This window comes from Colobus angolensis, unplaced genomic scaffold (genome assembly GCF_000951035.1).
Source record: "Colobus angolensis palliatus isolate OR3802 unplaced genomic scaffold, Cang.pa_1.0 Scaffold78, whole genome shotgun sequence".
Lineage (NCBI taxonomy): Eukaryota > Metazoa > Chordata > Mammalia > Primates > Cercopithecidae > Colobus > Colobus angolensis.
In genome coordinates this window covers 3,414,913-3,431,785 of record NW_012121598.1, presented here as the reverse complement: position 1 = coordinate 3,431,785, position 16,873 = coordinate 3,414,913, and the positions used below count along the sequence as shown (strand labels likewise).

The 16,873-nt window shown below is 38.4% G+C and overlaps 1 protein-coding gene across 2 annotated transcripts in view; it reads right to left on the bottom strand.

Annotated features, from left to right (window-relative positions):
• Positions 1-221: 221 nt before the first annotated feature.
• SLC12A1 (solute carrier family 12 (sodium/potassium/chloride transporter), member 1) overlaps positions 222-16,873 on the bottom strand; it is a 100,666-nt gene continuing 84,014 nt past the window's right edge. For both annotated transcript variants that reach the window (XM_011928567.1, XM_011928568.1), the window contains exons 23-27: positions 16,539-16,650; positions 12,842-12,928; positions 5,170-5,305; positions 2,643-2,710; positions 222-1,536 (exon numbers count right to left, since the gene is read on the bottom strand). In XM_011928567.1, coding sequence (XP_011783957.1) covers positions 1,401-1,536; positions 2,643-2,710; positions 5,170-5,305; positions 12,842-12,928; positions 16,539-16,650 — 539 coding nt within the window. In that variant the 3' untranslated portion in view covers positions 222-1,400. The remainder of the gene's footprint in view (positions 1,537-2,642; positions 2,711-5,169; positions 5,306-12,841; positions 12,929-16,538; positions 16,651-16,873) is intronic.

Sequence of the window (16,873 nt, the reverse complement as noted above, 5' to 3'; positions counted from 1 at the left end):
AATAGGGATAGCCAGCTGCCTAAGCTTTGCTGATGGTCTCCTTTATCTCTGGCCATCCTTCTGAACAGAGAGGCTGGGTTAGGAAGTCCTGATCTTGAATCCTAGCTTTAAGCAACTGTAGATGACGCCACTGATTGACATCTTCAGGCTCACATCTGATATGCCATTGCACCACAATTTTAGTGACTGAAAGTAAAAACATGACCTAGACCAAAGCAATCGAATTTGAGTGCTTTTATTTCAGGTTCATATTTTCCCATATATATTTTCAGTTAGAATGAACAGTCAAAACATGTCAAGGAGCAAAATCAAGCCATTCATCAGAAAAACAGTATTTTCATTGGTTTGTCAATATGATTAAGTATTATAGGTGTACTAACAAAAATGAAAAAAAATCAGTATCTGTATATTCCAAATTTTACAAGTTTTTCAACTTCACATTTTAATTATTCTTTTAAATCCATACAATCACTATAGAAAGTAACTAAATATATGATTCAGGATATATTTCTTAATAAGGGTTTGAAAATTGGTGGCACTTAGTTTTCAAGTACTCATCTATAAAGATTTCATCTGTACTAACCATTTAATTAGAAGAAATATGCAAAGTAATGCTGTAATGGAAATTTCAAAATATTTGATAGGGAGTACAATTAAAGTTTATATGTTGAGAATAGAATATATTTCATTTTATTGGAGTATATGGTGTCTTCTAATCTAGTTAATATACTTTTCAGGCAGCAGCAAATTTAAGCCATATGTTATCAATGATCGCTCAGATCACTTTAAGTACATAATCCGTTACATTAAATAACCTTATTTAGGTAACTGCTTTGAACATTTTGTAGACTCAAGTACTTCTTAAAGTTTTGAGTTATTGATTTTTAAATTTGCTTTGTAGGTATAAGCATCTGAGGGGACCAAGCATAATTATGTTCTCCAGCCTATTGGTCTTTTCCTTTGATAACCACCTGTGGTTACTATGCCAGCCTGTCAATAAGCATTTATTGAGATCCTGCTGTGGGGCTGAGACCTATACCAGGGCTGAGGAGCAAACACTCTGGAAACAAAAGATTACGTTTGTCTGGAGAAGTTTGCAATCACATTGGTGGTTTTCATGAGCATAAGCCAACATGAATTTCCTTGATTTTCATTTTTATCAACAGCAGTGACAAAAATGTTTTTCTAGGGATAGCGTTGGCTTTGACAACCCTTTAAGCTGAGAAGAGAAAAAAAAGCTTGCATTAACTGATAAAAATTATGCAATGTATGTAGAATCTGGTAGGATCATCTCCAGAGGTTTGCATATCCATAGATCAGATTTACAACATAAAGTACTGGAACATGTTTCTTAATTATGCATATACATTAAGGTAAAATGTATTCTAATCTTTCATGTTTTAAGAGTAAAATGTCAAGACATTTTTGTGATTTCCTCTAACTAGTAAGACAGGTGGGAGGTTCTTTGTGAGGATTTCCAACCAAGCCATATACAACAAATCCGATATGGATCCCTTTCTTGCCACTGGAAGACTCCTAATGACATGAAAGAAAAATTTAAAAATGAAAGTGAAAATTACTATAGGTAGTAACAGCACTAATATTTAATAACTGGCAGCCTTAACTTTTAATTTAAATAGTTAAATAACTTAACTATTTAATAACTGGCAGCCTTAACTTTTACCCCACCCCAAGATGAAAGCACCGAAATTATTTTTACTGTAGATAGCAAACTGATGTATTTTTCAGGTAATACTATCTATAAATAAGAAAAACAGGCTTAGGTATTGTAAAGACAAAACAAAAATGTACATTTTCACTTTTCTTTAAATAGGGAATTTGATCAGCTAATACCTGCCCCCCTTTTTGGTGTAAATGATTTTTTCCAATAATTTAAATATCTTATATTTGGGAAAAACCTCCAAAACCATCTATTGGAATCCTGCCACCCAATCCAGGAGACCATTATACAATGTCTTTGATGGATACTTTTCCAGTCTACACTATGTGAAGATATATTTATCTTTATACATAGGAGTCAATTCATGAGGTATAAATGTGAAGTCCTTGGAGATTTTCTTGTTTAAATACCAATCTTTAAGTAAACAAACATACATTTTCAGTAGACGCGACCCTAACATTTGTAAGGCTAGAGTGTGAAGAGTGAAAATGGAAATGCCTCTGCCTTTTTCTCCTACCCTGGCCTCTTCCTACACTACAGGGAGCCTCATGAACCTGCCATGGGCACAGTGGCTCAGGGACACCCACCCAGGGAAGAGGCCCATGAGCTGTGGTGGCTGACTTGCGGCTGTTAGGCAGAGAAATCCGGGGTCTCAGGTTCCTGAAGCGTGGTCTTACTAGATGGGCACACACCTCTTCATAAGGCATGGCGGACAGCAAGTCCAAGTGAGGCTCTGATGCTTATGGGCCTGAGGGGTCAAGGTCTCAGGGTAGCACTTATCTTCCTTCACTGTCTAAGAAAGAATCCCACGTGTTCCAAAAAAAAAAAAAAACCACACACACACACACACACACAAACAAAACAAAATTCCCACCTGAAGAGTCATAAGCTTTTAAATGGATTAACCCATTAACCCTAAGATTTATTTCTAATGTTCTTCAATGCCTGCGATGATACTTACAGGACAATGAGATTAGCAGCTCTGGAGCGCTCTTGTAAGAGTTCATTCAGTCGAACTTGGCGGTAACTCTGTGGGCAACATTCAGATTTGCTGAGTACAGTTCTACCAGAATTATGAATGAGAATTTATTTTCTTAAATCATGAACAAGCAGAAAATCTCATCTTAAAAAATGTGTAAAAATTACAATTACTTTTTCAGGCTTAGAAACTTAACGGTGTTTTAAAGCCTCGTGAGAAATTTTAGAAATACAAAGAATAAGACGCAGTACAAAGATTTTCATTTTGCTATAGTGGCTTATTAAATTCTAGGGAGAGGGGAAGCAAACAACATAGATAATACTAAAAAGAAGGTGTTTTCTCCTACCCTGGCCTCTTCCTACACTACAAGGAGCCTCATGAACCTGCATGGGCACAGTGGCATGTGCCCATGCCCATGCACAGTGGAATGGCCAGTTTGAGGCAATAGGTTTTCTGTTTTAAAAAAACCGATTGAATCTTGATGCCAATTTGATACTCTAAGAATACAGATTGTATTCTAGTCTGACTTTCTTTAAGCTGTCTGAATATTCTGTGAGCAGAGGGGGCTGGCTTCAATTAAAAAGCCACCAAAAGACTCACTTGGAAAAATAACCACTTTGCAGTGATGAGAGTAATATTTATTATTGTGTTTCACTGGCTCAGAAACTGAGGCTCAGATGCATGATTTGCTCAATTATATGACAAAACATGGTCAGAACTGGGCAGCTTATGACACACAGACTTTATGATGATTCTAGTTCAATCTCTTTTTTCCACTAAATCTAAAAGGCTTTTAGTGTTTCTTGCTCGAATTTTTCCAAGTTCAGCTCCTAATGTAGTTGATGTAGGGCATGGTGGGCAGTCAGTTCAAGCGAGGCTCTCTGAGGCCAATGGGCCCCAGGGTTCAGGGTCTCAGGGTGGCCCTTATTTCCCTTCACTGTCCAAAATCCCACAGGTTCCAGTAAAATAAAATCCTACCTGAAGAGTTATGAGCTTTTAAATTGATTAACCCATTCATCCTAAGATTTCTCTCTCTCTTTTTTTTTTAATTTAGACAGTTTCACTCCTATCATCCAGACTAGAGTACAGTGGCACGATCTCAGCTCACCTATGCCCCCTGGGCTCAAGTGATCCTCCTGCCTTAGCCTCCCAAGTAGCTGGGACTACACACATGCTACCTCACCAGACTAATTTTTATATTTTTTTGTAGAGGCGGGGTTTCGCTCTGTTAACCAAGCTGGCCTTGAACTCCTGAGCTCAAGCAATCCTCCCACCTTAGCCTCCCAAAATGCTGGGATTACAGGTGTGAGCCACTGCACCCGGCCCTAAGATTTCTTTCTAACATTTGTAAATGCCTGCAATTATACTCAAAGTACAATGAGATTAGCAGTGCTTGAGTGCTCCTGTGAAAACACTCAAGATTTTGTAGTTTAGAAGTTCTTGTGGTCCCTTTTCATTTCTGTCCAATTCAGGTGTCAATTCTTCTACCTAGTTATTGACCCTCTGCCCTTCGCATTATTCTCATTATCACTGTCAGGCCTCTGAGCCAAAGCTAAGCCATCATATCCCCTGTGACCTGCACGGACACACCCAGATGGCTGGTTCCTGCCTTAACTAATGACATTCCACCACAAAAGAAGTAAAAATGGCCTGTTCCTGCCTTAACTGATGGCATTACCTTGTGAAATTTCCTGGCTCATCCTGGCTGAAAAGCTCCCCCACTGAGCACCTTGTGACCCCCACCCCTACCCACCAGAGAACAACGCCCTTTGACTGTAATTTTCCTTTACCTACCTAATCCTATAAAACGGCCCACCCCTATCTCCCTTCGCTGACTCTCTTTTTGGATTCAGCCCACCTGAACCCAGGTGAAATAAACAGCCTTGTTGCTCACACAAAGCCTGTTTGGTGGTCTTTTCACATGGACGCGAATGAAAATCACCAGCTTCATTCGGCTCAGGACAGAAGGCACAGATGGGAGCATCTTACTGCACTCTCTAGAAAGGCTCACCATTTTTATATCCATATTACAATGTGTGCTGGATCCAGCTTCCATATTCATTGTTCCAATCACATCAGGTGTTTCCTCAGATGCCTTTATAAGTTTTTCATAGCCATCTCTTCATCAGTTTGAAATTATTTGTTATTGTGTTAAATTGTGAGTCCATCTAACTTTATCAACTTTGCATACATATTGACTCAAATTATTTTAGGCTGATGGGTCTCTCTCCTGTTCTTTAAAATGAAATTTGAAAGGAGACTTCACAATCTGCGCCAATAACCTATTTTTTAACTTTTAAAAAATAATTGACCTTATGGGGAAAATGAAACCGTTTTCTAAATAATCATATCCAGTAAATGATTGAAAAGCACTTGAAAAATGCAGAAACCTTGGATCTTGAATAATGACATTTGATAATAAATATATTGCTTCTTTGTCTTTAAATCAACTACTGTTTCCTTTTTCAGCTAGTGAGACAGCAAAAAATTAAGAAAGACAAGTCCTTACCTTTTCCTTGACTGCTTCCAGTTCTGCATCTGTAATTTTCCATGGAGTTTCTCTTTTTAATTTCTCAGCAGTTGTTAAATCTTTGCAGCTTTCATGGAGACGATATGGTTCAATCATCTCTTCAAAGACTTTCCAGCTGAAATTTGAATTATAAAGGAGGCCTCACAGTGGGAAACTAACTCATTATTTCACAGATACTCCAGGTATGACTGGCTCTGCTGGCTGTGGAATCAGAGCTGAATATCATGCAAATCTTTTAAGAATTATCTTTGCAGGGAATTTACTGTGAGTAAAACCATGGCTACAGTACACCCTCCCTACCCCAGAAAAGGCCTTAGTGTGTTTGAGGCCTTGTTAGCCTATTAGGTATTAGATCTTCAATATTATCACACAAACACATAGGTAGTAATTGTTCTGCAAATACATTTTCTGCATAGTGTAGTCAAAGACATAGTTGTAATGTAGATACTTTAGCACACAAATGAGTTTTCACCTGCTTATTGTACAGACTCTATGGGAGAAATTAATCAGTTAACGTAGGAAATGGATATGGCTACCCTCACCCTTAGTCTACATGGCAACTCCCACTCATGGCAGGAGGCCACTGGCAGGTAGGAGAACAGCAAGGGCTCCCACAAGTTTAATGATTGTAGAACAATTTGGATGCTTTCTGCAAATAATGCTCCCCTTGTCCTTTTGTTGTTTGATGTTGCTGTCTGAGATTTTCAAATGAGTATTATTCAGGCTCATGTTAGGAGAAAGAACAAAAATCAATACTGTTTTAATGCCTAAAAATCTGAGACGATGTTAGAACATTTAAAAAGAAATTGCTGAGGAGAAAACTAGCAGCTAAGAGCTACAGAACATTTTAAAAATTACTTATAAGAACCTCATAAGATTTATTTTTAAAAACAATGATATGAAGTAAAACTTATATTTACGGCAGTAGTTGTCTCTAGTGTGCTACTTTAAGATGATCTCAAGTAAGAACAATTTCTTTGGTTTTATATAATGTAGCTTAGTTATAATTTAGTAATTTTGGAATGAATAATAATTAGAATCAATATGCTGTTAAGTCAGGAAATGAAAATATGAAGTAATGAGTTCAATTATCTCACCAACTGGTCTGATTTAGGATTTGCAGATAAAAGTGCAGAGATTACAAAGGAGCAGGATTGTCCCTACTAGTGAGCCTTTGTTAAGAGACTGAAAAGATACTTAATGCGTTAGGCTTCTATTGCATTGACTTATTTAGAAAGGTAGGCAAAGACAGGGAAAGAATAAGACTGATAGGCCCTATTATTCTTTCAACTTTGATTTCCTATTTCAACAGTGTCCTGCCTTTAGAGACCTCTGGGAGGGGTCATTACTATGGAAAGGTGCTGGCTTCGGAGAGTAGGGTCTGGGTTCTCGCTCCAGCTCTTGCATTGTCCTCCTTGGCCTGGATATTCTAGGCTATAAAAGGGGAGTAACCATGGCTGCTAGAAGGGGAGTAACAATGGCTGCTAGAAACTGGTTTGAGAGTCACTGTGATGATTTGGGTGACAGTGCTCTGAAAAGCATGCAGTGCCTTGGAAAGGCAAGACATTCACTTTACTCAGCAGCCACAGGATTGACGTTAGCAATGGAGAGGCTTTTTGTTTAAGCTCTTCATATACTTATTTTGATCAGGATGAGGGTTTCTTTGCAGCTTAACCCAAATTCTTGTTAGAAAGCACAGGACAAAAATAGTTTCCTAAGGAATAGAAGGTGGAGTAGAGGTTGCTGGTTGTCTCCCCAGCAACTGTACTATGTTTTCCTCATTGTAGTTTCAGTGGGAATGACTTCATTGCCAGCACAGACAATCAGCACAACTCTGTGTCTTCTTCCAGAGTGATTGGCCAGGTGGGCACATAACATAGGGAAACTTGAACCAATAAGTACCCATTACTATGCTGACCACAGTAATGTCTCAGTGGCTTAGGTTAGTGAAACCTGAAAGGAGCCCTGGACCCTGAGCTCAGTAATTTGGGAAGAGACAGACTTTCTCTCCTATGGAATATACATGAGCGAGTAGGTAGTCCTGGTTGCAATTGACAGTCATCTTGTTTTTATAAGTGAAATCAACTTTGATGGATGCTTTTATTAAAAAAAAAAGTAAAGTAGGGAGACTGAAAGAGAATTAGTCCTTGATTACAAAATTAATCTAGATCAAGCTTAGCCTGAAATCCAAAATATGATTGTATTTTTAAGTTACATATGAAAGTAATTCCTATTGTCTAAATCACTGTGAGTTAAGTTTTCTTTTACTTGCAATTGAAACATGCTAAGTGACACAGGATGATAACAGGGCTGTATTTGCCCATTTTTGTCTTTGAACACTTACTGCTCCTTCTCTGTGTTCATCTTTGATTTGTCTATCCTTTGGATCATCTTTGAACTGGCTATTTTTCATTCTCTTTGCTAGGGGATCCTGACGTAGCTCAAGATTTCTATTTTGATTTTCATTAAATCTGATTTTTTCCTTATAAGTACTTTTAATTGACTCTAGAATAAGCTAAGTGTTACATGCAATTAAATATAAATAAGAATTCAATGGGCCGGGTGTGGTGGCTCAAGCCTGTAGTCCCAGCACTTTGGGAGGCTGAGACTGGCCGATCACGAGGTCAGGAGATCGAGACCATCCTGGCTAACACGGTGAAACCCCGTCTCTACTAAAAAGTACAAAAAAACTAGCCGGGCGAGGTGGCGGGCGCCTGTAGTCCCAGCTACTCAGGAGGCTGAGGCAGGAGAATGGCATAAACCCGGGAGGCGGAGCTTGCAGTGAGCTGAGATCCGGCCACTGCACTCCAGCCTGGGCGACAGAACAAGACTCCATCTCAAAAAAAAAAAAAAAAGAATTCAATTGTTAAAATTAACTGCTGCCTTCCCCATCCTTGTTACTCATAACAAAGTTTAAAACTTTTTAAATTGCATAATATTTTCCCCCCAAGTCCACATAAAATTTCTTCTCTCAAAGTAATGTACCAGTTGTTTCTGGAACTACTCTAGCATCTTTAAACTAAATTACCTACTTAATTGCTTCTAGTTTCTCTTTGATTTCCACATAAAGATTGTTGTCTTTTTGTCCTAAGACTTTTAATTCAGTCTATACAATAAAAAATGGAATTTAAGCACAAGAGCTTTTCAGTTTCTCCTGGCTCGATTATTTTCTCATTAACTTTGCTTTTATACTCCCTTTCACCCTTGCCCTACCATGTTTATAGATAATGTTTCTATGATAAAATTCCTCCATCAAGACTTACTGATGTTTTATGGGTAGTTGAAAGATTTATTAAAGGCAATTTGAGGGCATTTAAAATTAGCCTCCAACGTGGAAATCACTGACAAGCTATTTTTGACATATTGTGTATCACCTGGTGACCAAGAAAGAATAGTGATTAGGAGATAGTTGTTAACAGGAGGTAGGGGCCGCCTGGTCCAGGTGGGAGCTGAAATTGAGCCAGTATTTTATTCTCTAAACGTTAGCTCCTGGGTCTGGGGCTGCATCAGCCCAGAGGAAGAGTTCTCTTTCTCTGATTAGACCATCCAGAGGAGTTGCCTTAATTAAGGTATTACAAATGTGCCAGATACACTACTAGTGGCCATCTGTGAGATTTACTGAATGACCGTACTGTGTTCTACATTAGGGTTACTTTCAAGTATTGGAACAGCCATTGCCAACATCATCAGATAGGGACTGTTTTATAAAGTAATATGACATCACTGTGGCAGGAGGTTGAAGAGAAGAAGATGGCTCTTCCAGCACACTCCTTCTGGTGGCCTCCTGTTTCGTCAGCAGGGTGTATTGGTCACAAGGATTCTTTTATTTTAGTAAGAATGGATTTTTTTTTTCTGCATTTTCCTTAATACCTTGAAACAACAGACAGAAAACCTCCAAAATTTCGAAAACTAATTGATTTCCTGACAAAAAAATTAATTCTTTTTATTCCAGGATAATGAGGATATGTGACAAATACCAAATGAACATGGTGGACATCAGAAGAGGACATCCTGGGACAAAGGTCAGAGTAGTAAGAGTGTAAGAGTAGTAAGAGTGTCCAGACTACGAAAAGTATTCAAAGAAAAAAGAGGCTTGGTTAATGGAAGAGGTACATCAGCCTCAGCAACAGGACAGAAAGGATGGCTATGCAGGGCGGTGACCGTGGCAGCTGGACAGACTAGTATGAAAGAAGGAGAAGGATATAAGGACTTGGGTTGAGAAAACTAGACTGACAAGTAAAGAGACAAAGAAATATAGGCACAAATTAGTCAGCAAAACATTGATAATGTCAGCAAACATTGATAATGCTTAGCTAAGGATAAGACCAACAACAGCAAGGAGAATTTGGCTACAAGAAGTGTGTGAGGCTAGGTGTGCTGGCTCATGCCTGTAATTCCAGTACTTTGGGAAGCCAAGGTGGCAAGATCAGTTAAGCCCAGGGGTTTGAGACCAGTCAGGGCAATATAGTGAGACTTTTTCTTTACCAGAGAAAAAGCTGGGTATAGTTGTAGACCCAGCTACTCAAGAGGCTGAGGCAGGAGGATCTCTTGAGCCCTGGAGTTAGAGGCTATGATGAGCTGTGATTGTACCACTGCAACCTAGCCTAGATGACAGAGTGAGATCCTGTCTCAAAAAAAAAAAAAAAAGGTGGATAATTCATGTTCAGTAAGGCTTATAGGAAATCCAAAGTCAGTAGAAGACACAGTGACTACCCACTAGACTACAGAAAATGGCCCTATCTTGCAGAGCACTGGCCAGCTATGCCCTATTGCTAAGTGGCATGTACTAAGGAATTGTTGGACTTGCTGTTATGAAAGAGGATGTATTTCTACCAGTTAGAGCCATATGATGAGCTTGTTTGATCATATCACTGCAAATGCCAAAATGCAATGATACAGAGAATGGAAATTCTTTGAATAAAAAGTGGAAGGCTACCAGAGATTACTGTATGACAACCCAGTTAATATCAGAATGTTAATTACATTTGTCAATGAGAATTATGTGTTCTTAGTTTTTCTTATGCATTTATAACGGTAGAAATACAAGAATGTAATGCATTAGAGTATGATGTAAAGAAATATCACAAAGTAATAACCAGTTTAACCCTGTCGATTATAGCTTTCTTATCACAGTAATTTATTTCTTTTCTCTCCCTCTCTTTTTTTTTTTTTTTTTTTTGAGATGGAGTCTCGCTCTGTTGCTAAGGCTATAGTGCAATGGTACGATCTTGGCTCACCACAACCTCTGCCTCCCGGATCCAAGTGATTCTCCTGCCTCAGTCTCCCGAGTAGTTTGGATTACAGGCGCCCACCATCACGCTTGGCTAATTTTTGTATTTTTATTAGAGACAGGGTTTCGCCATGTTGGTCAGGCTGGTCTCAAACTCCTGACCTCAGGTGATCTGCCTGCCTCGGCCTCCCAAAGTGCTGGGATTACAGGTGTAAGCCACCATGCCCGGCTCTTTTTTCTTTTCTTTTATTTTTTTTTTGAGACAGGGTCTCAAAAAAGAGACTCTTGTCACCCAGCCTGCAGTGCAGTGGGGTGATCATGGCTCACTGTAGCCTTGACATCCCAGGTTCACGTGATCCTCCTGCTTTAGCCTCCTGAGTAGGACTACAGGCATACACCACCAAGCCTGGTGAATTTTTTATATTTTTGGGGGTCTTGGTATGTTGCCCAGGCTGCTCTGGAACTCCTGGGCTCAAGCGATCCTCCTGTCTTGGCCTCCCAAAGTGCTGAGGTTACAGGTGTGAACCACCACGCCTTGCAGTTAAGGTGTTTTGTAAAACCATTTTAACTGACCCACTGCCTTGGAAGGATCATGAGTAACCTCAAAGAATATGAAATTCAAGTTTGTTTGATCAGTAAGAATGCATCTTAAATTGGAATAATTTTCAGTTAGTTATTAAGCTCATATAGAATAGCCATAAATCAAAAGAAGGAGAGAGTCAAGAAGCGTTGAAAAACATGGAATTATAATCCATCAAGAAGTACAAAAGGAAGAAGAAATGATGGTCAACAGAAAAGGGAAGAGATCTGACAGAACCATGATAATCTAATCCATTCTGGGACCTTCACATCCCTCTGTATGATTCCTCTTGGAGGCCCTACTCTACACGAAATCAAATGTATTAAATTGCATCTGAGTGCAACAGAAAATATGATTTTAGACTATAAATAATTGAAAACATTTTGTAATTGTTAAATGATAACTCTAAATATTTAATTTAATTTATAATTGGCCATGGTTTCTAAACAGTCTTCTTGCACCCTTGCAAACTACTGTGAAGATGTAACCTACAAGTGTTTTCAAATATCAGTGTTGCCAGGTGTGATGGCTCATGTCTGTAATCCCAGCACTTTGGGAGGCTAAGGCGGGCAGATCACTTAAGCTCAGGGGCTTGAGACCAGCCTGGGCAACATGGCGAAAGCCTGTCTCTACCAAAAAATTAGCTAGGAGTGGTGGCACGTGCTTGTGGTCCCAGCTACCTAGGAGGCCAAGGTGGGAGAATGACCTGAGTCCAGGAGGCAGAGGTTGTTGTGAGCTGAGATTGCACTGCTACACTCCATCCTGAGTGACAGAGTGAGACCCTGTCTCAAAAAAAAAAAACTGCAAAAATATCATTGTTATAAGCTGAATGCTTGTGTCCTCCCACCCAAATTCATGTGTTGAAGCCCTAACTTCCATGTGATAGTATTTGGAGGTGAAGCCTTTGGGTGGTAATTAGGTTGAGATAAGTTCATGAGGCTAGGTTCCCTATTACAGGATTAGTGCTCTTATAGGAGGAGAAAGAGAGAATTCTTTCCGCCATGTGAGGACATAGCAAGGAGGCGGCCATCTGCACACCACGAAGAGGGCCCTCAAAGGAAATTGAGTAAGTTAGCGCCTTGAACTTGGACTTCCCAGAACTTCGCCAGAACTGTGAGAAATAAGTGTCTGTTGTTTAATCCACCCAGTCCATGGCATTTTGGTATAGCAGCCTGAGCTGACAAAGACACTAATGGAGTTGATAAATATAACAATTAATGAGGATTAAAATAATGTCACATTTTGAAGATATTTAAGTGATTACTTTGATTTTGTCATTTTCTTTTTTTATTTTGGAGCCAGTACATTTCTTTTCTAGGCTTCAGATAGTTTTAGACATCCCCGCAAAATTCACAGGCCTTACCTGTTGGGCTTTTAGTGCCTAAAAGCTAAAATGACCCTGAGGAGTTGGTATTGTCCGTGTGCCGAGAAGACACGAGCTGTTTCCACATCTTCTCCATCAGAGCTCCCCATCCAGGCTGCTCCACGAGTAACTTTGAATAACAAAACTTGCCCTGATGGCTCTGGTCAGAATAGTATGACCTTGCGCTTCCTGCTACTCTTGCCACCATAGAAACCAAGAACAGGAAGGGCAATTCTAAAATACGAACTAATCTGTTTCAACAATTCTCCCTCTCAGGCTTGTCTTCACTGTAAAAGCTTTTCTTCCCTTTAGAATGTACTTGTTAGTTCTGTCATGATTATTTGAAGGCCCTTCTTATTAGATCTCATCAAGAAGTCACTGCAGTAAATATATAACATTTTTACTGTTTGATAATCAACACAAAAGAGAATGAGAGAGTACCATGGGTAATCAATGGATCTTGTTAAATATTTCATACCTCTCTTTGTTTGGCTTAATGTTGATGTCACCAATGATATGGATGTCTGCAAATTTTATCCTAAATTTGCTCAGAAGGGAAGCCATTCTGAAAATATGAAAGGAAAATACTTCATCATTGCATATTTAACTATTTTCAATCAAAGAGTTTTGTGTTTGAGTTAAGATATCAAAAGCAATCACGTCTTATTTCAGCTTAGCTTTCAGACAGAGGCTTTTTGGTTGGTGTTTGATTTTCATTACAGTACTTGATGAACACATTAAGTGTGGACCAAGCTATTTCACTGAAGGCATAAAGAAACCCCTGTAGGTGCAGACACTGGTAACAGCCAATCCAACCTTGCATTTATGTCACAGGGAACAGAATGCAAATCTGTCCACATTTCTTATTATTTGAAAGACAGCAAGTCTTAATACTTACGGACTATTATATTGTTGATAATTTTTATAGTTACTGACAAACTACTGACAGTTATCATACAATATATCATAATATGATAAATTATATATGATTAATTATATATACAAACATATATAAATTATACAATATATAAACATATAACATTATAAACCATTGTGTATATTATAAAACCTCATATATATATAAGCCTCATATATATATGGCTTATATATATATATATATGAGGTTTTTTCTTGGCAATTGATAATTTTGATATAATTTCAAAGTTACAGAAAAGTGTTTAAGATAATACAAAGAACTCCCAGATTCACCAGTTGTTTATATTTTGTCCCGTTTGATTTGCCATTTTCTTTGTTTCTCTCTCTTTATATTTATCTATCTATTTACTTCTATCTCTATCTATCTACCTATCTACTCTAATCTTTTAAAGTCAGTTGCAGAAACTAGGCACCTTTACCCCTAAATTTTTCAGTGGGCAGTTCCTAAGAACAAGGACAATCTCTTATATAAAGACAGCACAATTTTTGAAATTGGAAAATTTAACATTGATGCCATACTACCATTTAAGCCACGAAACATTTTCAAATTATACTAATTGTCCCAATAAAATATTGGCAGCTTTAAGAAATATAAAATATTATAGACATTATGTTAGTTTCCATGTTAATATGATCCTCTTGAAGTACAATTAAATATATATAATATTAGTATATACATAACATTGATTTGATTGAAAAGACATATATGCATATATGTATAATATATATGCAGTCATACACCACATAATAACATTCTGGTCAATGACAGACTGCATGTACAATCGTGGTCCCATAAGATTATAATGAAACTGAAAAATTCCTATCACCTAGTGATGTCATAGCTGTTGTAATAATGGCATAGCACAGCACATTATTCACATGTTTGTGGTGATGCTGGTGTATACAAACCTACTGCACTGCCAGTCACATAAAAATACAGCACATATAATTGTGTACAGTACATAATACTTGATAACAATAACAAATGACTGTTACTGGTTATGTGTTTACATACTATACCTTTTATTATTATTTTAGAGTGTACTCCTTCTACTTATTAAAAAAAGTGAACTGTGAAACAGCTTCTGGCAGGTCCTTTAGGAGATATTCCAGAGGAAAGCATTGTTATCATAGGAGATGACAGCTCCATGCCTGTTATTGCCCTGGAAGACCTTCCAGTGGGATACAAGATGTGGACGTGGCAGACAGTGATATTGATGATCCTGACCCTGGATAGACGTACGCTAATGTGTGTGTGTGTTTCAGTTTTTAACAAAAATATTTAAATAGAAAAAAGCAGGCTGGGCGCGGTGGCTCACACCTGTAATCCCAGCACTTTGGGAGGCCGAGAGGGGTGGGAGATCAAGACCATCCTGGCTAAGACGGTGAAACCTTGTCTCTACTAAAAATACAAAAAATTAGCCGGGCGTGGTGGCGTGCGCCTGTAGTCCCAGTTACTCGCGAGGCTGAGGCAGGAGAATGGCGTGAACCCGGGAGGCGGAGCTTGCAGTGAGCCGAGATCGCGCCACTGCACTCCAGCCTGGGCGACAGAGCGAGACTCCACCTCAAAATAAAATAAATAAATAAATAAATAAAATAAAATAAAAAAGAAAAGCTTATAGAATAAGGATATAAGAAAAACACTTTTGCATAGCTGTACAATATGTTTTAAGTTCTGTGTTATTACAAAAGGGTCAAACGCTTAGAAATTATAAAGTAAAAAAGTTGCAATAAGGTAAGATGAATTTATTATTAAAGAAAAAAATATTTTTTATTCTCAGGTCCAGCTTTGAAGAAAAATATTTTTGTATAAATTTTGTGTAGCCCAAGTATGCAGTGTTGATAAAATCTAGAGTCGCGTAGTCATGTCCTGGGGCCTCACATTCCCTCACCACTCACTGATGCACCCAGAGCAACTGCCAGTCCTGCAAGTTCCATTCATGGTAAGTGCCCAATACAAGTGGGCCATTTTTTATCTTTTATGTTGTACTTTTACTGTACCGTTTCTATGTTTTGATATACAAATATTTACCACTGTGTTACAGTTGTCTACAGTATACAGTTCAGATTTGTAGCCTAGAGCAACAAGGTATACCACATAACCTAGGTGTGTAGTAGGTTATACCATCTAGGTTTGTGTAAGTACACCCTGATGTTTGCACAATATGAAATTGCCTGACACATTTCTCAGACTGTAACAATGTAGCAATATATAACTATATGTGTGTCTGTGTGTGTGTGTGTGTGTATATATATATATATACACACATACATATATATACATACATATATATACACATACATATATATACATACATATATATACACACACACACATATATATATATATATACCACATTTACAGCACAATACATCCTAAGAGGGAAGAGAAAATATTAAAAATTACTGAATAAAGCCTGTCATTATTTTGTGACTTCTGGAAGTGCTGGTTCCAGGAAGGACGCAGAGCTTAGTCCCTCAGTGCCATGAGGAACTAAGAGCTGCTGAAGGTGGTTTTCTGGATTTCCACCAGAGACCTCTAGATGTGTCATGTTCTCAGCATGCTTATTATTCTCACACCTGGCATCAGCTCTCAATGGCTAAATTAATGAGAAAGATACAGACTTACACTGTGGGATTTTTTTTTTTTTAATTTAAATTAGAAGAGTTCTCTACAGTCATCCCTTTAAACTCTTTCAAACTACAAAGGAGAAACTGGGGACCCAGATGTGTTTGGCAACTGTTGCAAAGTCCTACAGCTCCTTGATGGCAGAGCTGGGGCTAGAACCCAGGCGCAGTCTCTCCATTTAGTTCTCTTTTACATATGCTATGCTAAGAGTGACTGCCATGAATTAGGAGGTTTGAATTCCCACAGAAAAAGCAAGTGGACTCAAATTTCCTTTAGGCTCTTCTTTTCTTGGATGCCTTTACTGGTCAGAACAAAAGAAGCATTATATGAGATAATGGAGCTCCCACTCAGGACTTGCGATGAGGCTTCTGTGGCACCTTCCTTTTGGAAAGCATTTGTGACAGAGGATAAGAGGTCTTGCTTGAAGACAGTGATCAGGAAAAATATGCAAATAATTTACTGACCAGAGAACCAAGTAAACACGAGGCCTATCCTGGTGGCTTTGTCTTTAAGTCTATTGTGTCTCAGAGACACTTAAAGTTATTAAAATTAAAGCATTAAAGCAACAAACTTCTGAAATGACCTAACATGTGGGTGGTAAACTACTTACGCAATTTTTTCTTCTTCAATGCGGTTGATCTTTCCTCCAACATAGATCCTTAATTTACAGTCTTTCCATTTTTTTCTGAGAGTCAAGATATAGGGGATAAGAAGTGTTAACCCTGGAATAAAGAGTGAATTATGACACGATGAGTATATCTAAATGGGAGGAAATGAATAGCTCTGTATCTTTATTCATTCCCACATTGATAGCTCTTAATTGAGTTACAATCTTTGGAGAACACAGAAATGTTTTTTTTGTTGAGACAGAGTCTCGCTCTGTCGCCCAGGCTGGAGTGCAGTGGCCGGATCTCAGCTCACTGCAAGCTCCGCCTCCCGGGTTTA